At 39.3% G+C, this 27,342-nt stretch overlaps 1 protein-coding gene across 7 annotated transcripts in view; it reads right to left on the reverse strand.

The window, feature by feature from the left end:
- RGSL1 (regulator of G protein signaling like 1) overlaps positions 1-26,248 on the reverse strand; it is a 127,739-nt gene extending 101,491 nt beyond the window's left edge. For 4 of the 7 annotated variants that reach the window (XM_006942763.5, XM_045048545.1, XR_006591582.1 and 1 more), the window contains exons 1-7: positions 26,172-26,248; positions 22,497-22,579; positions 19,320-19,394; positions 14,122-14,251; positions 12,018-12,122; positions 10,873-11,034; positions 8,868-9,847 (exon numbers count right to left, since the gene is read on the reverse strand). In XM_006942763.5, coding sequence (XP_006942825.3) covers positions 8,868-9,847; positions 10,873-11,034; positions 12,018-12,122; positions 14,122-14,251; positions 19,320-19,394; positions 22,497-22,579; positions 26,172-26,184 — 1,548 coding nt within the window. In that variant the 5' untranslated portion in view covers positions 26,185-26,248. Of the gene's footprint in view, positions 1-8,867; positions 9,848-10,872; positions 11,035-12,017; positions 12,123-14,121; positions 14,252-19,319; positions 19,408-22,496; positions 22,580-26,171 lie in introns of all 7 variants that reach the window. The other 3 variants (XM_045048546.1, XM_045048548.1, XM_045048547.1) reach the window with 3 other exon arrangements.
- Positions 26,249-27,342: the final 1,094 nt, after the last annotated feature.

The raw sequence follows: 27,342 nt of genomic DNA on the forward strand, positions 1-27,342 counted from the left end.
GAAAACAATATTTTTATTTTCAATTTTTATTAAAAATATTTTTCTTGGGGCGCCTGGGTGGCTCAGTCGGTTAAGCAGCCGACTTCGGCTGAGGTCATGATCTCGTGGTCCGTGAGTTCAAGCCCCGCGTCAGGCTCTGGGCTGACAGCTCAGAGCCTGGAGCCTGTTTCGGATTCTGTGTCTCCCTCTCTCTGACCCTCCCCTGCTCATGCTCTGTCTCTCCCTGTCTCAAAAATAAAACGTAAAAAAAAATAAATAAATAAAAATATTTTTCTTTAATTTTTTTCTGCTATTTTTTTGTAAATTTTTCAAATTATATTTTACTTCCACCATTTCATTTTATTCTATTTCATTGTATTCATTTTTTCAAATTTTCAAATGTCCCTTTTTCTTCATTTCTTTTTTTTCAAATTTTCAAACGTTGTCTTTTTTCTTTTTTTCTTTCTTTTTCTCATTTCTTTTTTTTCTTTTTCTTTATCTTTTCTAATTTTTCCCTTTTTTCTCATCTCTATCAAACTCCTTTTAACAACCAGACCAAAACACACCTAGGATAGCATCGTTTATTTGATATTTTTGTGTGTTGTTTTTAATATTTTAATTTTATTTTTTTAACTTATTATTTCCTTTCTTTCTTCAAAATTATGAAATGAAGGAATTCATCCCAAAAGAAAAAGCAGGAAGAAATGACAGCCAGGGACTTAATCAACACAGATACAAGCAAGATGTCTGAACCAGAATTTAGAATCATGATAATAAGAATATTAGCCGGGATTGAAAACAGACTAGAATCTCTTTCTGTGAGATAAAAGAAGTAAAAGCTAGTCAGGATGAAGTACAAAATGCTATAACTGAGCTGCAATCTCGAATGGATGCCATGGCATCAAGGATGGATGTGGCAGGGCAGCGAATCAGCAATATAAAGGACAAATTTATGGAGAATAATGAAGCAGAAAAAAAAGGGAGACTCAGGCAAAAAAGCACGATTTAAGAATTAGAGAAATCAGTGACTCATTAAAAAGGAACAACATCAGAATCATAGGGATCCCAGGAGATGAAGAGAGAGAAAGAGGGGTAGAAGGGTTATGTGAGCAAATCACAGTGGAAACTTTCCTAACCTGGGGAAAGACACAGACATCAAAATCCAGGAAGCACAGAGGACACCCATTAGATTAAAACAAAAAAAAACCCTGACCATCAACAAGGCATATCATAGTCAAATTCACAAAATACTCAAGCAAGGAAAGATTCATGAAAGCAGCAAGGGAAAAAAGTCCTTAACCTACAAGGGAAGACAGATTAGGTTTGCAGAAGACCTATCCACAGAAACCTGGCAGGTCAGAAAGGAGTGGCAGGATATATTCAATGTGCTGAACCAGAAAAATATGCAGCCAAGAATTCTTTATCCATCAAGACTGTCATTCAAAATAGGAGAGATTAAAATTTTCCCAAACAAAAATGAAAGGAGTTTGTGACCACTAAACCAGCCCTGCAAGAAACTTTAAGGGGGACTCTCTGAAGGGAGAAAAGATGAAAAAACAAAACAAAGCAAAACAAAAAAAAAAAAGCAACAAAGACTAGAAAGGACCTGAGAACACCACCAGAAACTCCAACTCTACAGGCAACATATGGCAATAAACTCATATCTTTCAGTACCCATTCTAAACGTCAGTGGACTAAGTGCTCCAATCAAAAGACATAGGGTAACAGAATGGATAAGAAAACAAGATCCATCTATATGCTATTTACAAGAACTAAAGACACCTTCAGATTGAAAGTAAGGGCATGGAGAACCATCTATCATGCTAATGGTCAACAAAAGAAAGCCAGAGTATCCATACTTATACAATCTAGACCTTAAAATAAAGACTGTAACAAGAGATGAAGAAGGGCATTACATCATAATTTTGACCAAGACCTAACCATTGTAAACATTTATGGTCCAAATGTGAAAGCACCCAAATATATAAATCAATTAATCACAAACATAAACTCATTGATAATAATACCATAATAGTAGACTTCAACACCCCACTTACCACAATGGACAGATCATCTAAACAGAAAATCAAGAAGGAAACAATGTCTTTGAATGACACACTGGACCATATGGACTTGACAGATATATTAAGAACATTTCATCCTAGAGCAGCAGAATACACATTCTTCTCCAGTGCACATGGAACGTTCTCCAGAATAGATTACATACTGGGACACAGATCAGCCCTCAACAGGTACAAAAAAGATTGGGATCATACCATGCATATCTTCAGACCACAATGCTATGAAACTTGAAATCAACCACAAGAAAAAATGTGGAAACATAACAAATACTTGGAGAGTAAAGACCATCCTACTAAACAATGAATGGGCTAACCAAGAAGTTAAAGAGGAAATCAAAAAGTACATGGAAGCCAATGAAAATGATAACACCACAGCCCAAAACTTCTGGAACGCAGCAAAGGCAGCCATAAGAGGGAAATATATAGCAATCCAAGACTTCATAAAGAAGGAAGAAAGGTCTCAGATACACAACCTAAACCTATACCTTACAGAGCTGGAAAAAGAACAGCAAATAAAACCCAAAACCAGCAGAAGACAGGAAATAATAAAGATTTGAGCAGAAACCAATGCTATCGAAACCAAAACAAACAAACAAACAAAAAACCAGTAGAACAGATCAATGAAACCAAAAGCTGGTTCTCTGAAAGAATTAACAAAATTGATAAACCCCTAGCCAGTTTGATCAAAAAGAAAAAGGAAAGGACCCAAATAAATAAAATCAAGAATGAAAGAGAAGATCGCTTCTTGGGCTTTTGGCTAAGATCAATGAAAGAGGAGAAATCACAACCAAAACAGCAGAAATAAAAACAATAATAGAATATTATAAGCAATTATGTGCCAATAAAATGGGCAATGTGGAAGAAATGGACAAATTCCTAGAAACATATAAACTACCAAAACTGAAACAGGAAGAAATAGAAAATGTGAATGGACCAATAACCAGTAAAGAAATCGAATTTGTAATCAAACATTTCCCAAAAAGCAAGAGTCCAGGGCCAGATGGCTTTCCGGGGGAATTCTACCAACATTTAAAAAAGAGTTAACACCTACTCTCTCGAAGCTATTCCAAAAAATACAAATGGAAGGAAAACTTCCAAACTCTATGAAGCCAGCATTATTACCTTGATTCCAAAACCAGACAAAGACTTCACTAAAAAAGGGGAGCTATAGACCAGTTTTCCTGATGAACATGGATGCAAAAATCCTCAACAAGATATTAGCCAACCAGATCCAACAATTCCTTAAAAAAATTATTCACCACGACCAAGTGGGATTTATACCTGGGATGCAAGGCTGGTTCAATATTCGCAAAACAATCAATGTGAGACATCACATCAATAAAAGAAAGGACAAGAACCACATGATCCTCTCAATAGATATAGAGAAAGCATTTGACAAAAGACAGCATCCTTTCTTGATAAAAAACCTTAAGAAAGTAGGGATAGAAGGATCATACCTCAAGATCATAAAAGCCATGTATAAAAGACCCAACACTAATATCATCCTCAATGGGGAAAAAATGAGAGTTTTCACCCTAAGGTCAGGAACAAGACGGGGATGTCCAATCTCACCACTGTTATTCAACATAGTATTGGAAGTCTTAGCCTCAGCAATCAGACAACACAAAGAAATAAAAGGCATCCAAATCGGCCAGGAGGAGGTCAACCTTTCACTCTTCACAGATGACATGATGCTCTGTATGGAAAACCCACAAGATTCCACCAAAAAACTGCTAGAACTGATCCATGAATTCAGCAAAGTTGCAGGATATAAAACCAATGCACAGAAATAGGTTGCATTCCCATACACCAATAATGAAGCAACAGAAAGATAATTCAAGCAATGGATCCCATTTACAATTGCACCAAAAACCATAAACTACCTAGGAATAAATCTAACCAAAGACGTGAAAAATATACACACTGAAAACTATAGAAAGCTTATGAAAGAAATTGAAGAAGACACACAAAAAATGGAAAACTATTCCATGCTCCTGGACAGGAAGAAAAAATATTGTTAAAATGTTAATATTACCCAAAGCAATCTACACAGTCAATGCAATCTCTATCAAAATAACAGCAGCATTCTTCACAGAACTAGAACAAACAATCCTAAAATTTGTATGGAATCAGAAGAGACCCCAAACAGCAAAGCAATCTTGAAAAATAAAAAGAAAGCCAAAGCTGGAGATAAAACCAAAGCTGGAGATCCCAGACTTCAAGCTGTATTACAAAGCTGTAATCATCAAGACAGTATGGCACTGGCACAAAAACAGACACTCAGATCAATGGAACAGAATAGAGAGCCCAGAAATGGACCCACAAACGTATGGCCAACTAATTTTTGACAAAGCAGGAAAGAATATCCAATGGAATAAAGACAGTATGTTCAGCAAGTGGTGCTGGGAAAATTGAACAGCGACATGCAGAAAAATGAATCTGGACCACTTTCTTATACACAAAAGTAAAGTCAAAATGGATGAAAGACCTAAATGTAATACAGGAAGTCATCAAAATCCTCGAGGAGAAAGTAGGCAAAAACCTCTTTGACCTTGGCCACAGCAACTTTTTACCCAACACATCTCCAGAGGCAAGGGAAACAAAAGCAAAAATGAACTATTGGGACCTTATCAAAACAAAAAGCTTCTGCACAGTGAAGGAAACAATTAGAAAAACTAAAGGCAACCAACAGAATGGGAGAAGATATTTGCAAATGACATATCAGATAAAAGGTTAGTATCCACAATCTATAAAGAACTTATCAAACTCAATACCCAAAAAACAAATAATCCAGTGAAGACATGGGCAAAAGACATGAATAGACACTTCACCAGAGAAGACATCCAGATGGCCAACCGACACATGAAAAAATGCTCAACATCACTCATCATCAGGGAAATACAAATCAAAATCACAATGAGATACCACCTCACACCTATCAGAATGGCTAACATTAACACATCAGGCCACAACAGATGTTGGCAAGGATGCGGAGAAAGAGGATCTCTTTTGCACTGCTGGTGGGAATGCAAAATGGTCCGACCACTCTGGAAAACAGTATGGAGGTTCCTCAAAAAATTAAAAATAGAACTACCCTATGACCCAGCAATTGCACTACTAGGTATTTATCCAAGGGATACAGGTGTGCTGTTTTGAAGGGGCACATGCACCCCAATGTTTATAGCAGTGCTATCAGCAATAGCCAAAGTATGGGAAGAGCCTAAATGTCCATCGATGAATGAATGGATGTGGAAGATGTGGTATACATGTATATACATGAGGAGTTTAAGATACAAAACAGATGAACATAAGAAAGGGAAGCAAAATTAATATAAAAACAGGGAGGGGGGAAAAACATAAGAGACTCTTAAGTATTTAGAATAAACAGAGGGTTGCTGGAGGGGTTGTGGGAGGGGGGATGGACTAAATGGGTAATGGGCATTAATGAATCTACTCCGGAAATCATTGTTGTACTATATGCTAACTAACTTGGATGTAAATTAAAAAATAAATTAATTTAAAAATTTTTTAAAAACTGGAAAAAAATAAATCTTCACATTTCCTTGTTCTTTTCTAAATAAATTACCATCTCATCTGATTCTCAAATGGTCCTGAGAACCAAACATCTTCTTTTGAAGTGTCTTCTCCTCATATTTCCCGCTTGAAGACCCTACCCACCTGTGCAGAATATTTCATTAAATTAAAAGAAACAAACAAAAAACAGTAACAACAAAAAACCTATAAGTCAGTGTTCAACTAGGTTTATTTGGCTGTACTCTCACCTTCATTCATTAATTTATGTGACAAATAGTTTCTGAGGGTCTCCTATCTGTCAGGCATTGTGAAAATGACTGAGAATATACAGATCAATATGCTACAAGCATTGTTCCCAAGGAGCTCATCTTCTAGCATGATGAATAGCATAGGATAGCATGCTACAATATAGGTGTGAACAAAGTTCTCTGGGAGCAGAGAGGCAGGAACATTTTTTTTTTTGTTTTCTTTTGAGTCCAGGAAATCCAGAAAGATTTCATAAAGGCAAAGAAACTTAAAAAGGAATTTGCATTTTGCAGGATAAGTAGGAACTTACCATAGGGAAGTTGAGTAAAGGGCATTCCAGGCAGTTGGAAGAACTTAAGCAAATGCACAGAGATTGGAAAGGACATGTTTGAAAATGGTAAGTACTCCAGCATCACTAAGCTGTAGCATCCTTCAAAGAGTACAGGGGTGGGGCAGTGACAAAGGATAAGGTAGTGAAGATTGGATGGGACTACCCACTCGAATGCCTTAAGCAGTGTAGGCATTATTTTGCAGGGAATGGGTCACCAACAATAATTTTTAAATGATGTAATATTGTCTTTACAAACTGCCCCAGTCATGCTGCCAAAAGGTGAGTCTAAGAATACAAGTTTTAGGGGCGCCTGGGTGGTGCAGTCGGTTAAGCGTCCGACTTCAGCCAGGTCACGATCTCGCGGTCTGTGAGTTCGAGCCCCGTGTCAGGCTCTGGGCTGATGGCTCAGAGCCTGGAGCCTGTTTCCGATTCTGTGTCTCCCTCTCTCTCTGCCCCTCCCCCGTTCATGCTCTGTCTCTCTCTGTCCCAAAAATAAATAAACGTTGAAAAAAAATTAAAAAAAAAAAGAATGCAAGTTTTAGTAATTTCATCAGATCTCCTGTGTTCCTGGGAAACAGGAGTGAAGTATATTCCTGAGAAAATTATGCTCTGTGATTGAATACTAGCAATACATAATGTAATATGAGGTGACTGACCAATGGATAAGCTCTAAATATATATGTTAAATATGAATAATAAACGTGTGAAATGAGTACCCTATTAAAATCCCTTCCATCTTAAAAGATTTATGACTCTAAAAACTGGTGAATAAGTGATCTAATTGGTATCTTAACAAACAATGCTTAATAGGGCACTTTCCATTAGAAGAAATAGTCAGATGTGCAGCAAAAAAATAGGAAAAAGTAAAAACATACTAAAACAATATCTAAACTTATAATTACCTTTTAAAATTTGACCTACTATTATATATTTTTTCTATATATATTTTTGTTAGAATATATTAGGGTTTCCTTTAGAATTCAGTTTGTTCATCACTTGGTAAACTCTCCTGTCCCATCCTAAAAGCAGTACATAAAGGGACCAATAGTACTATTTCCCAGTGTCTGTAGAACTCCTTATTCCCGTCATCTTCAGCACCTGCTCGCAATCCTCTCCTCTCTGGTTAAAGCAAAGGCAATTTTTAAGCCTATGCTCTGTCTTCCAAGTTCACATCCACTTCTCTACCTATGTCCTTTTATAGTATAGTATCCTTAATGTATCTATAAACTTATTAAATCCACAAATGCAATTACAAAATATGATTTTTTCCCACTTTTCATTTTATATGTGAGGACAAAGAGACCTAGGGATATTGAAGGATTTAGACTTGGAGTTTGTTCAATACCACATAGCCAAACAGTGACAGACCCAGGACTCTAAAAACCTTTCCTAGACTGTGTCTCCACATCAGTGAGTCAGAAGTCAGGAAATGGACATATCAGTGGGCATGCTATCAGCACTTCACAAAGGTTGATTGGATAATTGGAGGATGGTTGAAGAGCTGGATGAAAATCAGAATTCTCATAGAAACTAGTTGTCTCCAACTAGAAAGGATAGTCCTGGTCAAGGACAAAAGAGGGGCCATTGCCAACTGGAACTTATTGGTTCAACAGATGTCTGTGGAGCATGAATGCTATCAACACTATCAAGCACTAGATACAATACCCTAAGGTACCATTCTAGATGCTGGGAAGACAGTACTAGTGAAACAGATAAAAATTTCTGCCCTCATAGGGAAGAAGAAAATAAGCAAAATAAGTTTATGTATATAATATATGCATACATGTACATTTTAAGGATTATATGTGTATTATACAGACACTCATACAATGATGTATGTATGTATGTATGTATGTATGTATGTAAGATGGATGGATCTAGGTAATAATAAGTGCTAAGGAGAAAAGTATAATGGGAATGGGGTGAAATTTTATATGAAGTGGGTAAGGAAGGCCTCACTGAGATGACTTGAGCAAACAGCTGAAGGAGTGCGGGCTCATCTGCGTGAACATCTGCACATTATACACAGTGGGAGCACCACCATTGAGCTGACAGTGTGTCTGGAATGCCGGAGTGATGAGCACAGGGGCAGTGGAAGATGAAGCTAGAGAGGGTAGGTAGAGGAGAGATTATGTAGGCCTTGTCATTTTGGCAAGGACTTTGGATTTTACTGAAGACAGAAAGCCATCTGTTTTCAAGGTCCTCACTCACTTCCTTTTACTTATTTTCAGTTAAATTACACAATTTATGTTTCGGCAGATTCACCATGGCCAGTTGAAATGAGCCTGCCTAGGACCAAGGACAGATCCATAGGCATCGGTTAGGAGGCCACTGTAGTAATCCAGGTGACACTGGATGTGACATGGGCAAGTGTGGTTGTAACACAGAAAGGGAGGAATGCCAGATTCTAGATATATTTTTAAGATTGAGCCAACAGGATTCACCAATAGACTACACGTGGGTATGAGACAGAAAGGTAAGTCATGGGTGATATCAAGATTTTTTAAAGGATTTTTGGCTTGTTCTTGGGAACTTGCATAGCTTTTTCCTAAGAGATCAACCAACCCTTCAATATGTGAAGAGTGATGTGAGTAATTATATCATTAACTTAACCAGCATAGATGACCAGATAGGAATTTTGTTCAGTCAGACATAATCTTCCAGATACTAAACCATTTCTGTCAGGTAAGGCCTACCTTGCAGATCTCCCTCTGGGCTCTGGGAATCCAGGGGTTTACATCCCCAGAAGGCAGCATCTCCTTCAGGCCTTCAATGGTTTGGGATTTTAGTGGTAGGCATGGACCAATCTGTTCATTCAGGTAGAGTTCACAAATTCTGTTGCCCAGCATGTGCTGAAAGACAGTATTCCCAGTCTTCCTGTTACTTATCAGGACACTGAGGAAATGGTGCAGGTCCTGCCAGAGGTCCAGGAGTTGGATCTCCACTTTCAAATTCTGCTTTTTCAGGTAGTGCCGGAAGGGACGCCCTGCACAGTCATCAGCACACAAGGCCCAGTGGGTGTACCCTAAGGAAATGCTTTGTTTGATGACTTTCTTGATTGTCATCTGGGGGCAGTGATTGATGCTAGGGGTGACAGTCCTCATGTGTGTAGAGAACGTTGTCTCAAAGAGGCCCTCCATGTGGAGGTGGCTCTTGGGTTTCTTCTTCATGTTAGACTTCCCGGCACAGAGAATATCCTTTTCCTGGGAACTGATTATTCTCTCCTTTGAAAACGTCACTTTCAAGGAGGGCATTTGTGTATATTTGTATTTGTATGTGTCCTTAACTTGAGCACACATCTCCTGGAGGGGCGTAATGTTGGTTTCTGGTTTGGTATCTATTTCCAGAGTAGAGCCATGGTCTGTCAACTGCCACATCCTCCTCTTGGTCGTCTTGCTTGAGTACCGCTTCTGGGGGTAGCGGCACTTCTTGATGCTCATGTTTAGAGGGAGTTCTCCTATGTGAGTACAGCAAACACTGCATAGGCGAGTCTCATATTCCTGCAGCAGACCTTGGCATGATTCCACTTTGGCCATAATCGTCCTGGCATGGGTGTAAAAGTTGGGGAGCCAATAGCTCTGAAGTTTGAACAGAGCCACTTTCTGCATGTGGCTCAAAATCTCCCTCCTGGTGGTTGATTGGTTGGGATGCCAGATGGATAGGTTCAGAAGGGACTCTGGAAATAAAAGAAAGACACGAAGGATGAAAATGATCTAGTGGTAGTGATGATAATGATGTTGGGAGAGGTTTTTTGAAGTTTTCCAAATGTTGTTATGTATAGCATTTCATTTGTTCTTCATGCAACCCTGGTGTATGGACAGGACAAATACATAGTAAACACGTTTTAGGGATTTTCTCAGGGAATGGTGACCCCTTTCTCTGATTACCTTCCCTTTCTCCCACATAAATAATACAGTTTATGGGATTCATTGAATTATTTTTTGGACAATTGGATGTTACCATAAAGAAAAGCAAAATGAACAAGAAAATATGTTTAAGAATAGGAGGCATGTACCTATGAATGGGATTTTTCAGAGTCAGATCTACCTGGAGGAAAGGGTTTAGACTGGATAATTTGAAGGAGTCATTACTAGCTCTGATTTTAATGTAATAAATTCTCAGTGATCTCTATCAATAGAGGAGTGTGACCAATCTCAAAACACAAATCTTCTGGAACATATTTATATTTGGGTCAGGAATGTCTCCTTAATTAATAAATAAATAATTTTTTATGAATCTGATGTTCTAGAGTAGAGGCCCTCAAACCTGTAAACCTCAGCTTTGTGAGTTATATGCAGTCTCTGCTGCACAGTCTTCTTCTTTAGTCCTTTAAAAATACTAAAACATTCTTAGTCCACAGGCTATATGCACTGTTTTGCCTGTGAGCTCTAGTTTGTTCTAGGGAATCTCAGTTTTTAAAAAAGAGGTGCCATGCCATCTCAGAAGACGCAGGAGCTGTTTAATTATGCTGTCCCAATTCGTCTTCACTCCTTCCAGCCAACCTACACTGGTGAGTAATATCTCAGCAAGAAGCACATACCAGCCTAAGGACAACTGGACTCTTGCAACCCTTCCCTGTTAAGGGTTCCCATGACATCCCTGATACACAGAAAATGGAGAGGGTAGATGCCTACAAAATGATTGATTTTTTTGGTTACATCCCCCAGTGATTTCACTTCAGATATGTTTTATAATTCTTACGGATGTTCATGTTGCAGAGAGTCACTACTCTTGAGCCCTCCTGTAAATGGGTAGCCTTCAGCACAAGGAGGAGGGACAGATAGTGGTCTCTCATTTCCAGGTCCATCTCATCTATGCTCAAGATCTTCTCAGCAAGGATCCAGAAATCCACCAGCTCTTCACCTACAGATTAGACAGGGCAAGCACAGCGCTGCACCCCAATGTTGCCCCTTCTGTGGTTACATCTGGGTGTAGCAGCTAATACCACTCCCCACCACCAGCTTGCTCTATTGTCTCAAATAGTACCATTAGTCACTTTGGTTTCAGGCATCATCCCTAGTGATGTCATAATGTGGGGGCAGATGGAGGCATGGGGAGAAGGGACTTAATGGATAGGGACCTTGTGTGACTTTTGTCGTTGTGAGGAAAACTGTTACTTTAGAGAAAACTGAAAGACTGTGAGAATGGATCATGAGACACTTGAATTTATCCAAAACATGAAGATGAGAAGAAAAAAAGAACATTTCCCATATCATGGACCCAGAAAAACCAGAAGAAGGAATAATAGAACCCAAAGATGCCAAAGACTACATTCCCTGTGTCAGGGTTAAAGTCTGAGTGACATACTAAAAGATAGGCTGTCTAGTTCTTCCCTACCTGCGCCCTGGAAATCCAGGATTTCACCCTTAAACTAGGGCTTGTCCTTGGATGAAAATTAATGCTGCTGAACTGGAGTGTCAGCTAGTGCTGGCTGCTCACCTCCCAGTAGTCATCAACCACTGGACTCAACAGAACAGAAAGCAGTGCATGTGAACACTTCTGCTATAGGGATTTGTTTATTTATGTGCTCCTTGTGTGTTTCCCCACCATTGTGATAGCTTTATGAAGTGGAGATTTATGGCTCTTATTCACAGTGGCTTCCACACAGTGGTGCTCAACATTGTTAAGTGAATAGATGAATGGATGGATGAATGAACAAAATAAAAGGACTCTGTTTACTTTTGCCCTAACCTACACTGTGGACCTATTTTCAAAGACTTTTACACAAACTACAGTATAAAACATTTATTTCCCATATGCATACATTATTGTCAATAAGTGCTCTGGGGCATCCTGGAAGCTGTTATGAACTTGCAAGGACTTCAGAAACAACTCCAAGAACCTACCTGTACTGCCTCTGAGGTAGGTACAGAAGCGCCACATCCCTCTGACCCCACCAATGCACTTCTGGAGTAGCCACTGGTCTGCTTTTTTCCATCTCAACATCTTGGCTGCCAGGAAAAGTCCATGGTAAGAGAGAGAGAATGAGCTCTTCTCCCAGCCCCTCTCTCAGCCTTGCACACAGCTAGACCCCCATTCACTCAGGGTGAGTGAGGAAAAATGGTGGCCATTTAGACGAGTTGGGGTAGGAGTATGCAGTACTTCTGAAGGCAGGAAATAGACCCTGTAGTGACACGCATCATATGAGGGACCCACAAGCAGAGTATAATCCACAGATCAAAAACACCACCCAAGGCTCTTTGCCTTCTATAATCCCCACCTGACAGTGATTTTGCCAATCCAATTTTCCCAATATATATATTGAAGAAAGGAGATGAATATATTGGGTATTTTGTTATATTTTACTCAATGTAAGTCTCCTGAATCTCAACTTTCCCCAGGTGGAACACAGTTTCCTCTGGCTAGTTGAATTGAGAGTCAAATTATTGATTCAACCCTAGATGTCAATTTTATTAATTAATTCTCTTAACAAACATATATTATTAATATATTTGTTAAATGTCTACTACTTAGTATCATTCTAGATGTTTGGGATACATTAGCAAACAGGAAATCCTTGCCCACAAGGAGCTTACATTCTGGTGAAGTAGACAGATAATAATAAGCATAATAAGTACATTATCTAGTAAGGTTGAAGGTTATAAGCACTACAGGAAAAAATGAAAAGGTAAAAGAGAGTAAAGGGGGTTGGGAGTGTTAGGACAAGAGTTGAATGAGTGGCATTAGGGTCATCAGGGTAGCCTCTTCTGAGGAGGTGAGATTTGCACAGAGATTTGAAGAGGTGAGAGAGGGAGCCAATGTGGGTATATTGACAAAGCATTCCAGGCAGAGTAAATAGCCAATGCAAGGCCTTGAAATGAGTATGTGTCAAGGCAGGATTTTTGAGGAACTGCAAGCAAGCCAAGTGTAACTGAAATGGAGTAAGCAATGGAGGGAATAGGAGGAGATCAGGTCCTAAAAGTAATGGACCCACATCTTGAGGATCCTGAAGACCTAGAGATATAGGGGCATTAGATCTCACACTGAGATGGGAGTCATTGGTGGGGGTAGGGAGCAGCCAATAGAGGAGTTACATGATCTGAATTAAGTTTTATTTTTATTTTTTTTTTAATTTTTTTTTCAACGTTTATTTATTTTTGGAACAGAGAGAGACAGAGCATGAACGGGGGAGGGGCAGAGAGAGAGGGAGACACAGAATCGGAAACGGGCTCCAGGCTCTGAGCCATCAGCCCAGAGCCTGACGCGGGGCTCGAACTCACGGACCGCGAGATCGTGACCTGGCTGAAGTCGGACGCTTAATCGACTGCGCCACCCAGGCGCCCCTGAATTAAGTTTTAAAAGGCTCTCTCCGGGTGCCTAGGTGGCTCAGCCGGTTAAGCTTCCAACACTTGGTTTCAACCCAGGTCATGATCTCACAGTTCATGAGTTTGAGCCCCGCTTTGGGTTCTGCACTGACAGAGCGGGCCCTGCTTGAGACCCTTTCTCCCTCCTCTCTGCCCCTCCCCTGCTCACACTCTCTCTCAAAAAAAATTTTTTTTGTTTTGTTTTGTTTTAAAGGCTCTCTCTGGCCGCTGTGAGCAGGAGAACAAGAGCAGAAACAAGGAGACTAATTAAGAGATGATTTCAGTAGCCAGGTGAGAAATTGTGGTGGCTTAGACCAGGTGGTACTAATGAAGGTGGTGAGCTATGTTTGATTCTGAATATATTTTAGGCAGTTTTGCCATGTTCTGTGTCCACCAGTAACTCTCTCACTTCTGGCTGCAGTGAGACAAATAGCACATACAACATATCTGACTCCTGCTTATTGCTCTAGGTACCAATTTTTTCAGCCTAAGCTTTCACCTATTGCTGCATTACAAGGTGGGCCACCCTCACATCTAAGTCTACAAAGGTGGCCAGTATTTGTAAATTACTATAGGACTGACAGGAACAGGATCATTATACAGCCTGGCTTCCCATATTTCTCCACACACACACCCTCATGCTTACCTCCTTCTGGGGACTTAATGAAACTGATGAGCTCTTGACAGAGAATGTAATGGAAACACAAGTTGGTTTTACAGAAGAAAGGTAACCGGTATTTTTCCAACCAGGTCAATAATCCTTTGTACTTTGCAATCTAGAGTGCAAACAAAATGGGAACAGAAAAGAGAAATGGAACTGAAATGCTAAGAAATGCAGCTTAGCAAGGGGCAATAAATAACTTCACACCTACAGTACCTGGCCCACAGGGGAGGTGTGCTGATTAAAAATAGTATCTAAGAGGAGTGAAGGCTTGAGCCAAGGCTCCCAAAGGAGTGAATGAATTGGTAGGAGAGAAAAGGCTTGGCCTTTCATCAAAAATGTTTCCTTACTCCTGGGTCAAGTTGTTTAAGAAAACATCTAAGTCTTGCTAGGTAGAAGAGAAGCAGAAGAAATTTTGGTCTGTGGTGTCAACTCTATTCAATTTGCTTCTTTGTAAGCACACTTAAAATTTCTTACAAGTTCCTTACCCATATCAAATGTACAACATGTACAAAAACACACAAAGGGGTGTATGTGTGGCTCAGTCAGTTGAGCCTCTGACTCTTGATTTTGGCTCAGGTCATGATCTCACAGTGAGTTCAAGCCCCACATCAGGCTCTGTGCTGACAGCATGGAGCCTGCTTGGGATTCTCTCTCTCTCTCTCTCTCTCTCTCTCTCTCTCTCTCTCTCTCTCTCTCTCCTCTCTCCCCACCCATGCTCTCTCTCTCTCAAAAATAAACAAATATTTTTAAAAAACCATACACACAAAGACTCACATCACACTTAACATCATTTAGAGTATAGGTTGGATCACTGAGGGATTGAGCCACCAGAGAAGGGAAAACATAATATTTTTCTTTTTGCCTGTACCTTCCACTCCTCTTTACCCATTTTTCCAATCCCCCCCATCCACTTCCCATGTGGCAACCACCAGTTTGTTTTCTGTATTTATGGGTCTTTTTCTGCTTTTATTTGTTCATTTGTTTTGTTTTTTAGATTCCACACATAAGTGAAATCATATAGTATTTGCTTTCCTTTAATTTATTTCACTTAGTATAATACCCTCTAGTCCCATCCATGTTGTTGCAAATGGCAAGACAAGATCTCATTCTTTTTTATGGCTGAGTAATATTCCAGTGTGTGTATGTGTGTCACACCTTCTTTATCCATTCATCTATTGATGATACTTATGGTGCTTCCATATATTGGATATTGTAAATAATGCATAAACATAGGGGTGTCTATATCTTTTCAAATTAGTGTTTTCACTTTCTTTAGGTAAATACCCAGTCATGGAATTACTGGATTTTATGGTAGCTTTATTTTTAATTTTTTGAAGAATCTCTATACTGTTTTCCATAGTGGTTACACCAATTTACATTCTCACCAAAAGTGCACGAGGGTTCCCTTTTCTCCACATCCTCACCAACACTTGTTATTTCTTGTCATTCTGACAGGTCTAAGGTGGTGTCTCATTGTGGTTTGATTTGCATTTTCTTTATGATTCATGATATTGAACATCTTTTCATGTATCTGTTGGCTATCTGTACATCTTTATTGGAAAAAGTGTCTAATCAAGTCTTTGCCCATTTTTAATTGGATTTTTTTTTTGGTGTTGAGTTGTATAGTTCTTTGTATCTTTTTATATTAATCTTTTATTATAGATATCATTTGCAAATATCTTTTCCCTTTCACTGGGTTGCCTTTATGTTTTCCCAATGGTTCCCTTTGCTGTGCAAAAGGTTTTTACTTTGGGGGCACCTGGGTAGCTCAGTTGGTTGAGCGTCCAAATTTGGGTCAGGTCAGGATCTCACGGTCTGTGGGTTTGTGCCCCGCATGGGGCTCTGGGCTGATGGCTCAGAACCTGGAGCCTGCTTTGGATTCGGTGTCTCCCTCTCTCTCTCTACCCCTCCCCTGCTCATGCTCTGTCTCTCTCAAAAATAAATAGACATTATAAAAAAAATTTTTTAAAGGTTTTTACTTTGGGGTAGTTCCAATAGTTAATTGTTCCTTTTGCTTCCCTTGCCTGAGGAGACATATACATAAATATGTTGCTAAGGCTGATGTCAAAGAGAATACTGATTATGCTTGCTTTCAGGATTTTTATGGTTTCAGGTCTTACATTTAGGTTTTTAATCCATTTTGAGTTGATTTTTGTGTATGGTATTAGAAAGCGGTTTCATTCTTTTGCATGTAGCTGTTCTATTTTCTCAACATTATTTATTGAAGAGACTATCTTTTCCCCCACTGTATATTCTTCCCTGCTTTGTTATGGATTAATTTACCATATAAGTGTGGGTTTATTTCTGGGCTCTATCTCCTATGGATAGACCTATATAGATCTATCCTATGTGTCTATTTTTGTGTCAGTATCATACTTTTTTTGATTATTATAGCTTTATATTTTAAAATCTAGAATTGTGATATCTTCAGTTTTATTCTTTTTTCTCAAGATTGCTTTGGCTTTCTGGAGTCTCTTGTGGTTCCATACACATTTTAGGATTATTTCTATAGTTCTGTGAAAAATACTATTGGTATTTTGCAACACAGATTGCATTGAATCTGTAGATTGCTGAGGGTAGTATGGACCTTTCATCAATATTAATTTTTACAATCCATGAATATGACATGTCTTTCCATTTGTGTCATCTCGATTTCTTTCATCAGTGTTTTACAGTTTTCAGAGTATAGGTCTTTGACCTCCTTCCTAGGTATCTTATCCTTTTTGGTGCAATTGTGAATGCAATTGTTTTCTTAATTTCTCTTTCTGCTATTTCATTATTAGTGTACAGAAGCACAACAGATTTCTGTTTATTAATTTTGTATCCTGAAACTTTACAGAATCTATTTATTACTTCTAACATTTTTTAAAATATAATTTATTGTCAAATTGGCTAACATACAGTGTGTTAAGAGTGCTCTTGGTTTTTAGGGTAGATTCCGTGGTTCATTGCTTACCTACAACACCCAGCGCTCATCTTAACAAGTGCCTTCCTCAATGCCCATCGCCCATTTTCCCCTCCCCCCCATGCCCCCATCCACCCTCAGATTGTTCTTTGTATTTAAGAGTCTCTTATGGTTTGCCTCCCTCTCTACCTGCTTATAACGATTTCCCCCCTTCCTTTCCCCCATGGTCTTCTGTTAAGTTTCTCAAGTTCCACATGTGAGTGAAAACATATGATATCTGTCTTTCTCTAGCTGACTTATTTCATTTTTTTTTTGAGGGAGTCTTTAGGGCTTCATATGTATTATGTCACGTGCAAATAGTGCCAGTTTTACTTCTTCATCAATTTAAATACCTTTTATTTGTTTTTTATCTGATTGCTGTGGTTGGAACTTCCAGTACTGTTATATAAAAGTGGTGAGAGTGGACACTCTTGTCTTGTTCCTGATCTTAGAGGAAAAGCTCCCAAGATTTCACTATTGAGTATGATGTTAGCTGTGGTTTTGTCATATACAGCCTTTGTTATGGTGAGGTATGTTCCTTTTGTTTATTATTAAATTTTTTTAACGTTTTATTTTTTTTTTGAGACAGAGAGAGACAGAGCATGAACAGGGGAGGGTCAGAGAGAGGGAGACACAGAATCTGAAACAGGTTCCAGGCTCTGAACTGTCAGCACAGAGCCCGACGTGGGGCTCGAACTCACAGACCGCGAGACCATGACCTGAGCCAAAGTTGGCTGCTTAACCAACTGAGCCACTCAGGTGTCCCTGAGGTATGTTCCTTTTAAACCAACTCTATTGAGGGTTTTTATCATGAATGATATTGAATTTTGTCAAATGCTTTTTCTGCATCTATTAAGATTATCATATGATTTTATCCTTCATTTTGTTAATGTGGTGTATCATGTTGATCAATTTGCAAACACTGAATCATCCTTGTATCCATAAAATAAATCCCATTTGTCACAGTAAATGATCCTTTTAATGCATTGCTGATTTCAGTTTGCTAATATTTTGTTGAGAATTTTTGTACCTATGTTCCTCAGAGATATTGAACTGTAATTCCCCCTTTTTGTAGTGTTTTTGTCTAGTTTTGGTATCAAGGTAATGCTGGCCTTGTAGAAACAAAGGTATTTGGAAACTTTCCTTCCTCTTCTATTTTTTAGAATAATTTCAGGAGAATAGGTATTAACTCTTCTTTAAATGCTTAGTAGAATTCGCCTGTGAACCCATTTGGTTCTGGACTTTTGTTTGTTGAAAGTTTTTTGATTGCCAATTCGATTTCTTTACTAGTAATTGTTCTATTCAGATTTTCTATTTATTCCTGATTCAGTTTTGGGAATTATATGCTTCTACAAATTTATACATTTCTTTTAGTTTGTCCAATTTTTTGGCATATAATTTTTCATAGTAACCTCTTATAACTTCTGTAGTGTTGGTGGTTATTTCTTCTTTTTCAAGAAAATAAGGATTTTACGTTTCAGGGTTTTTCTAGGGAAATCAAATACAGACTCAGAGTGGAGTGTCTTTCTCAGCTCTTCAGGTCTCAGAGAAAAATAAAATCTGTTGTGAGTGTAGCTTAGAGTGATCTTTCTGATCCCACATGCCACTGGTAGAGCATGCATAAGTCTAAGGTCTACACAGTAGGAAAGGAGAACAAGAAGGAGGAAAAGGAGAAGAGAAAGACAATGGACAAGGAAGACAGTTATAAAGAGAAAAAAAAGATTGGGAGAAGGACATGTTTCTGAAGGAGAATGGTAGGATAGTCATTAAGAATTGCATAGTGGTACCTTATCTTTATCTATAATTTATAATGCAAATAATCACTAAGTGGACCATGCACTGCCACTTCCTACCCCACACCTGTGGCAGGCATTGCCAATCAATTCTCAGACTCTTTCTTGCTTATGTATGGCCCCAGAATTCTTCTAAATGGTGTTCCAAGCATTTCCTACCCAATAATCACAGTGGACATGAAAAATGGTATCATTTGCTGGCCATAGACTAGAAGATAGAGGAGAGAATTCACCAACAATTGTCTGTCCAAGTGGTAAAAACACAAAAAGGAGAAATGTCTATGCTGGCTTGATGCTGTTTGTCCTACTCACCTGCTTTATAGTTTCTTCCAGAGTCACCCTCTGGGCCTCCTTTCCCTTTTACCTCTCCATCTCTCATGCCACACTTCAAATTTAGTTCCCTCTCCCCCTAACCCAAACCCTCTGCCATTCAAGAATCTTACCACGTCATAAGGTATTTCTGGCCACAAGCTCCACTGTGAATTTTCAACAGCATAAAATGGTGTCTGACCAAAGACCTGCAAAAGAAAGCTAGGAAATGCCAGAGGGGTAGAACTTCTCTTCATAAATATGTCCCTCCCAGTCCAACTGCAGCTCAGGGGAAGGGGGTTCCATTGATTTCCTATTCTAAGAGACATTAATTCATCAATTCATTCCACTAAATCAACCTGCCTTGCAGAAAAACACCCAAAATAGACTAAACTGCAGATTCATTGATCTTTGGGGTCAACTCTGACCCAACCTGGAAGTTATCTTGCCTGTGTACAAAGGCCAAAGCATTATATTAAAAGGTATTTACTTTTGTATTACATTATTCACTTCTGCATGGGTTTAGAGAGTTAGATCAAAGGTTGGAAACATTTTTTATAAAGAGAAACAGCTTTGGATTTGCCTAAGCTCTTGAACTGGAGAAAGTAGAGGGACCTAAGGATATGAGGGTTAGAGGTACAAATTTCTTAGTGGTGGTATTAAGAATGTCCAAAATTTATAAATAATTCTAGGTTACTTTCTTGGAGAAGGGACTGTGACCTTGGCAACCAGCTTTGAGACTGATGGGCAAGGGCTTCTATGTTTGTAGGTATTTAAGCTTAGCAGTCTCAACATAGGTACCAACATGTCTCAAAGTATCCCACATCATTTGTGAAAAACTAGAGGGGCTGAAGTCTCAACTCCTGGCTGAGCTCTTAGAACATGATGTCAGCCTCCATGTCTCCAAGACTGTCAGCCCCAAATTTTGTCAGTCTGAGGCTCTCTCCTTCTGTCCCCTTTGTCCTTGGATATGAGATATATAAAGAAGGCAGTGGTACTGATTGTACTTTACAAATATCAGCCTGTGAAGGAGGCTCAGTCCTTAGTGACTCCTCACTGGTCTGCACTCAGGGTTTGACATGACATGCCCTGTCTGGCACACGAAGTTGCCTTTATGAGATGTATGGGGGGACTAAGGAGTCATGAGATTCTGTAGGAATAGTGCATGGAAGCAGTTTCACCATGTGATCTTTGCACCACAGAGGGCATGAGGCCAATGTGGAAAGCATACCAGTTTTAGAGAGCTCCAAGACTTCCCCAGATTTTCCATGTGTTCTTGGGCAAGTCATTGAACTTCTGGTGTCTATCTCACAGGATGTTTATAGAAATTAATGGTCAAAATTTGTAAATTGACAGCAGCATTCAACATAAACTAATACTGTCTCTCTAAATAAACCACAGCTACCTAAATGGCCAAGACTTTCTTACATTCTTGGTTGGGATTCTAGTTCCCACATCATTCTCGCCATTTCTAGAACATTATTATAGACTGCTTAAGTTGTGTTGATAAATTGACTAACTACAATGCCCCAAGATTACTTCTGCAAACTTTCATTAAGACAGTGGCACCACCTTCCATCAGGCATCCGACTCCTCCCTTCTTGTTACCACCTCTCCCTGACATTCAAACAGTGACAGAGTCCTATATTTTTCTTTATTAAAAATCTAATTTGTTCCATTCTCTTTATCTTCTTGCCTTTAAACCCCCACCACTGAAACAGTCTCCTAACTGCTCTCCTCACCTCCATTATGGTCCCCTAATGGCCAAACCTGTGGTCAGACTTCTACAGAAATAATTTGCACAGATGAAAGTCTGATAATGTTACTCCTTTACTTGAAGCCCTTCAATGGCTCTCCATGACCTTCAGGATGATGTCTAAACTCCTAAGCATGGCCCGCCTGCTCTGACAGGCCTGGCTTAGCCTGTCCTGCAGTTTTATCTCTTGCTGTGTCTGCCTCTCACAACTTTTTCTTCAGCCTTAGTTGCTTAGTGTTTCTCCCCAAGTACCGTGGGATTATTTTCCTTGGTGCCTTTACTTACTCTGTTCTGTCTATAAGTCCTTTGCATCTTAATAGTCGACCCTCCTACCTCCTACCTCTTTATCCACATCTCCTCTTTTCCTCCTACCTCTTTTCCTCCTACCTCTTTATCCACATTTCCCTCCCCATTTTCTTCCCCAGCCAATTGTCAGCTACATTGTCTTCTTTAAAGACTTGGCTTGTGTCACGTATTCATTGAAGTCTTTCCTGACCTACCAGGTAGAAGTGGTCTCTCCTTCTGATGCACTTGTACTCCAGTGCCTTCTAGACATTCCTATCATGTCACCCACAACCCTTTTTGCACTCACTTTAAATATTGCTCTCGCACATTAGGAATTTCTTGAGAACAGTGATAGCATTGTTAATATTTGCATCCCCAGTACTAAGCCCACTGACTGGCACAAAGTAACTAACTACCCAATAAATTTTGTAGAGTAGTACACAGTGGCTTTTTCCCAGTTGTATGAATTTCACACTTTAATAGGTGGTATTCTATGGAAAAGTATACACTGAGCCACAATTTATAAGGCACGACCTTAAAATATAACGAAAAACTTAAATGAAAAAAGATGTGGGATTAGTCTAGGTTTGGCTCTAAGAGTATTTTGACATTCGAGATTTATTTTAGTTGCAAAGGTTGAGAAAATATATGTTTGGTTTCAGTCAACAGCTCGACAATTGCTCTGGCCAAACACCTGATGAGGGGAGCAGAGCAAAATAAATAATCCATGGTCCTTGTCCTGCAGGAATCCACAATCTCACAGTTCAGTAGGAGACACACAGACGTACAACACAAGAGGGTTGCAAAGTGCCAAGGGGCACAGAGGCAGGGAGAAATAAGTTCTAATTAGGAGAAGATAGGAATTTCTTAAGAACAGGATTTAAGCAGAGATTTGAAAAATGGTTAAGACTTTCGTAGGTGGAACTATAAAAGCTAACAACACAGCCAAGAAGGGGTGCAGAGGTGAGAAAATGCCAGGTGTACTCTATGAGGATACAGGTGCTATCAATGCAGCACTGGGTACCAGAGGATGTTATGGGAAATAAATGTGGACAGGCAAAGGCAATTAAGGAAGCTGAGGAGTTGGAATTTATCAACAATAGGAAGCTCCTAGAGATTTTAAAGGAGATTCTGTTTATATTTATTTGCTCAAGTTAAAATAGGTTTTGAGTTAGTAAGAAGTTTATTCTTTTAAAAATTCAGTCAGCTCAGTGAGATTCACTATTCAGCTGTTGCTGAAACATTTGAATTTAATTCTGGGAATACTTACCGGGAGAGAAAGAAATGTGTTGAAAAAATCGGCAAAGATTTCATCCTCTAGCAGAATTATAAGGTTTGTAGAACTGATTATCTCTATATGGAGAGGGGAAAAAAAAAAAAAAACCACACCTCATGAACCAGGGTTGCATTCAGGATGAGACAACAAAGCAAGAGAATGGATCATGTCACATGGTCAAATCTCAGAATTTGATGACCTTTAGGGTCATCTAACTTGATTTTTCCCTCTCTCCAGGACTCTTCTCTGCAATATCACTCTGTTTAAATACTCCCAGCTGTGGGGAGCTCACAGCTTCATAGAGCTACCCATTCCATTTATGAAGAGATGAAATACTTAGGAAGATTTTCCTACTGTAAACCACCTTCTTTTATCTTCTTTCCATTTGTAGAAATTCTGCCCTCTGAAGCTCAACAGAATTCATCTAAATCCTCTTAAAGGGGACAGTGCTTCCATATTCATAAAAACATCACAACCTTCTGTTCACCTCTGACCCTTCTGGCTAGTCTGTCACTAAGCAATTCTTCAGCCGTTCATCACATGGCCTCCTTTCTATCTGGGTCCTCGCTCTGTGGCTAGAGTGGCACCTACAACCCAAGTACTCTGCATGCTTCCCAGGGAAGAACATGAGACAAATTTGCCCATACTGTATGTTCTATTAGTGTGGCCAAACATGCGATTAGCTTTGGGTGCTCTCACATTACACTATTAACTCCATCATCCTTTATTTATGCAGTCATTTTTTGGAAACCAAGGGTAGGAATTTACATTTATTCCAGTTGAATTTCAACTTGTTGATTTGGGCCCAACAAAAGCTTTTTTGAATACTTATTTGGTCATGCAAAGTATTTATTACTCCTTTAGGGCTTGATCATTGTGCTGCCTAAGTTAATCTGAGGAGATGAATGTTGACTATCACAAAGCCAAGCAGAGTGACCATAGGTGGACTAGGTGACCCCTCTAAGTTTGCTCTAACTCATTCTCTATGCTCTTTAACTCCCAATATTCAACTAGTGAATAATCCAGTTGTTTTATCAATGCTCAGCATTTCCCCATTGTGTACCCAAAATTTATAATAAAAGACTTATAAAATGAACAACATAGATACTATATTAATCCTATCTCTTGGTCTATTAGATATCTGGTGAGAATCGTCAGTGCCATTCACAATTGCTGGAGTGCAGTTATGATAATATAAGAAAACTAAACAATCCCCTCCATCACTTTTCCTGACAACACTTGGTGGTTATTGTCTTTGTGTAATAGAAATAGAAATAGGAACCCAGACAATCAAACACTATTGTAACAGAATTGATGTCAGTTCTTGCCTTTTGCTAGAGAGACCTCTGCTTTTCTTTTTAGAATCATTTCCTGATCCACTTCATCTATTCCACATAGATAATCCAAAATTTATGTTTTCAGGCCAGACTTCTTTCCTTGGCTCTAGTTCTAAATATCCAATGAGCTATGGGACATCGCTCCATGGACATCCAGCAGAACTTCAATCTCAACATTTTCAAAACTGACCTGATCATTTTGCTTTTTCCTTTATTCCTAATCTCTGTTAACGGAACCACCACTCATCCAAATGTCTAAATCAGAAAGCCGAAAATCATCTTTTTTTTTTCCTTTGAAAGAGAGAGACAGAGCATGAGCAGGGGAGGGGCAGAGAAAGAGGGAAACATAGAATCTGAAGCAGGCTCCAGGCTCTGAACTGTCAGCATAGAGCCTGATGTAGGGCTTGAACTTACAGACTGCGAGATCATGACCTGAACCGAAGTCAGACGCTTAACTGACCCACCCAGGCACCCCAGAAGCCTGAAAATTATCTTTTTCTGAAAATTTTATTTATTTATTTATTTATTTATTTATTTATTTATTTATTTATTTATTTTAAGAGGGGGAAGAGAGTGTGAGCAGGGAAGGGGTAGGGAGAGAGAGAGAATCCCAAGCAGGCTTTGCATGGTCAGCGTGGAGCTGGGTGTGGGGCCTGAACTCACAAACTGTGAGATCATGACCTTAGTCAACATCAAGAGTTACACACTTAACTGAGCCACCCAGGCACCCCCTGAAAATCATCTTTGATTCCTCCTTTGCTCTGTTTCTCTCCCTCTCAAACACTCCCATAGGCAATGGAGGACCATGCTATGTGGTCTCTCTTCCTACAGATTTCTAAAATCTATCCTTTCCTCTCCAACTCTACAGACACTGTCTTATTTCAGGCTCCCAGCATCTCTCACCTTGACTTTATGGCATCAGTTTCTTATGTGATCTCCCTAAGTTTCCTTTCCAAGCACTCTCCACACACTGGCACCATAATCTTCCAATGTTGTTATTGTTAAAGCCCTTCAAATACTCCTCAGTATCCTAGAGAATATAAGGCTTCACCATATCTGGATTTGGTGTTCTCTGCCAGCATCATCTCCCACTACACCATACCATGCTGCCTTCTATTTGCCAGCCAAAATATTGTGCTTTCCTGCACATACTATGTCCTCTCACTTCCAACCTTCATGTCTTTGTTACCATATTCACAGCACCTGAAATGTCCTCTCAACCTGTGTGCTTTGCAAATTGCTAGTCATCTGTCAAGAACTGGTTAACATATAACCTTGGTGAACCAAGTAAATGGTAAAATCAATCACTACCTCCCCTGCACCATTACTTACATCTCCCATTATTATAATTAACCAGTTGCTGTTTTCATTTATTGAAACAGCATTTATTTCATTTATGTATCTGTCTTTCTCAGTAGACTAAGCCCTATGAGAGGAGGAACTTTGTCTTTTCATCTTTCTTCCCCTAGCCAGTAAAAGTGCTTGGATAATGTCTAAGTTCTATAAAAGTTAAATGAATTGTTCTTCCAAGAAATCTTTAATCTTTTGAGTTTTTGTTCAATTGTTTGTTCATCACTGATAAAGACTGGCATGGATTTCTTTCTTTTTTTTTTAATTAGGATCCCAATTCATAGTTTTTTTTTAATATGAAATTTATTGTCAAACTGGTTTCCATACAACACCCAGTGCTCATCCTAACAGGTGCCCTCCTCAATGGCATGGATTTCTTAATAAGATTATTGAGACAATATGAATGCAGGAAAGTGGAGTTTGGCAGAAATTTCCCAAATGATTGTGTCCCATAGCTACACTCACTGTTGGTGACAAGGGGCTTGACTATGACAGGGTTTGCCATTAACAAGACTGTCTTAATGGGGTATAGAAACAAGTCTTTTCATATATTCCCCTTCTTACTTGTTTTGCTTTGTAACTTCCTAATAATTTGGGAAGGCCTTCAACATTCATTCCATACAATAATAATACTAACTTGGGAGCAAAAGGAATAATTGGATAACCCCAAACTTCATGCTAGCCTTCTCCCTGGAGGAGACATGACACATGATGGCCCAATCTGCATTTTTCTTCCTCCTTCTTAGTTGTCTCACTTGTCTTATGAAGGGGGCTCTGTCCTATCCTCAAAGATCAGTTGGCATACAGTGGGGATGGGAGTTGGGGAGGAGAAGAAGAGAAAAGGAAAACAAAGGGCATGAATAACATAAAAGCCATAGGTGGTATCTCTGAATGACTCAGATCTGTTGAGACTGGAAAGGTGAGAGGTTTGCCTTATGTAGGGGGGCTAAAAGTCTCAGAGACATCCCTTTTAGAGACTTACCAGCATTGCTCATGTTGCCATGCTTTCCCTGCCACTGTGATTAGTAAGGATACAGAACTAGTCCCCAGTCAACAGAACTCCACCTCATATGAACACACAGTGACACCCCCTCTAAGGGGTTCCAGATTCTATCAGGAAGTGCTCTTTTATCTCTGGGCACTCAATCTGAAGATAACACTTTGTTACCTGATCTTCTGGATCTCCTAAATGTACCAGACTTTTCCTGTACCTAGGCTTTTAGTCCATACAGTTTCGTTATCAGTTGTCCAGTTATTGATCCTGAGTTTTAGCTGTCTCCTTAACTTGACCTTATGCTTCAGGGAAGCAAGAATCTGTTTCTTTCTTTTTCTTTCTTTCTTTCTTTCTTTCTTTCTTTCTTTCTTTCTTTCTTTCTTTCTTTCTTTCTAATGTTTATTTATTTTGTGAGAAAGAGAGAGAGAGTGGGGGGGGGGGCAGAGAGAGAGGGAGAGAGAGAGAATCCCAAGCAGGCTCCACACTGTCAGCACAAAGCCCAACAAGGCACTTGATCTCACAAACTATGAGATCATGAACTCAGCTGAAATCAAGAGTTGGATGTTTAACTGACAGAACCACCCAGGCACCCCCAGTTAATTTCTTTCTTTCTTTTTAAAAAAATTTTAATGTTAATTTTTGAGAGAGACAGACAGAGTAAGAGCAGGGGAGGGGCAGAGAGAGGGAGACACAGAATCGGAAACAGGCTCCAGGCTCTGAGCTGTCAGCACAGAGTCTGACGCGGAGCTCACACTCATGAACCATGAGATCATGACCTGAGCCTAAGTCAGATCATGACCTGAGCTTAACTGACTGAGCCACCCAGGTGCCCCTTGTTCATTTCTTTCTTTTTGTTTAATATGAAATTTATTGTCAAATTGGTTTCCATACAACACCCAGTGCTCATCCCAACAGGTGCCCTCCTCAATACCCATCACCCACCCCCCATCAACCCTCAGTTTGTTCTCAGTTTTTAAGAGTCTCTTATGTTTTGGCTCCCTCCCTCTCTAACCTTTCTTTTTTTTTTTTTCTTCCCCTCCCCCATGGTCTTCTGGTAAGTTTCTCAGGATCCACATAAGAGTGAAAACATATGGTATCTCTCTTTCTCTGTATGACTTATTTCACTTAGCATAACACATTTATTTCTAATGTGTCTTTT

Source organism: Felis catus, chromosome F1 (assembly GCF_018350175.1).
Source record: "Felis catus isolate Fca126 chromosome F1, F.catus_Fca126_mat1.0, whole genome shotgun sequence".
NCBI lineage: Eukaryota > Metazoa > Chordata > Mammalia > Carnivora > Felidae > Felis > Felis catus.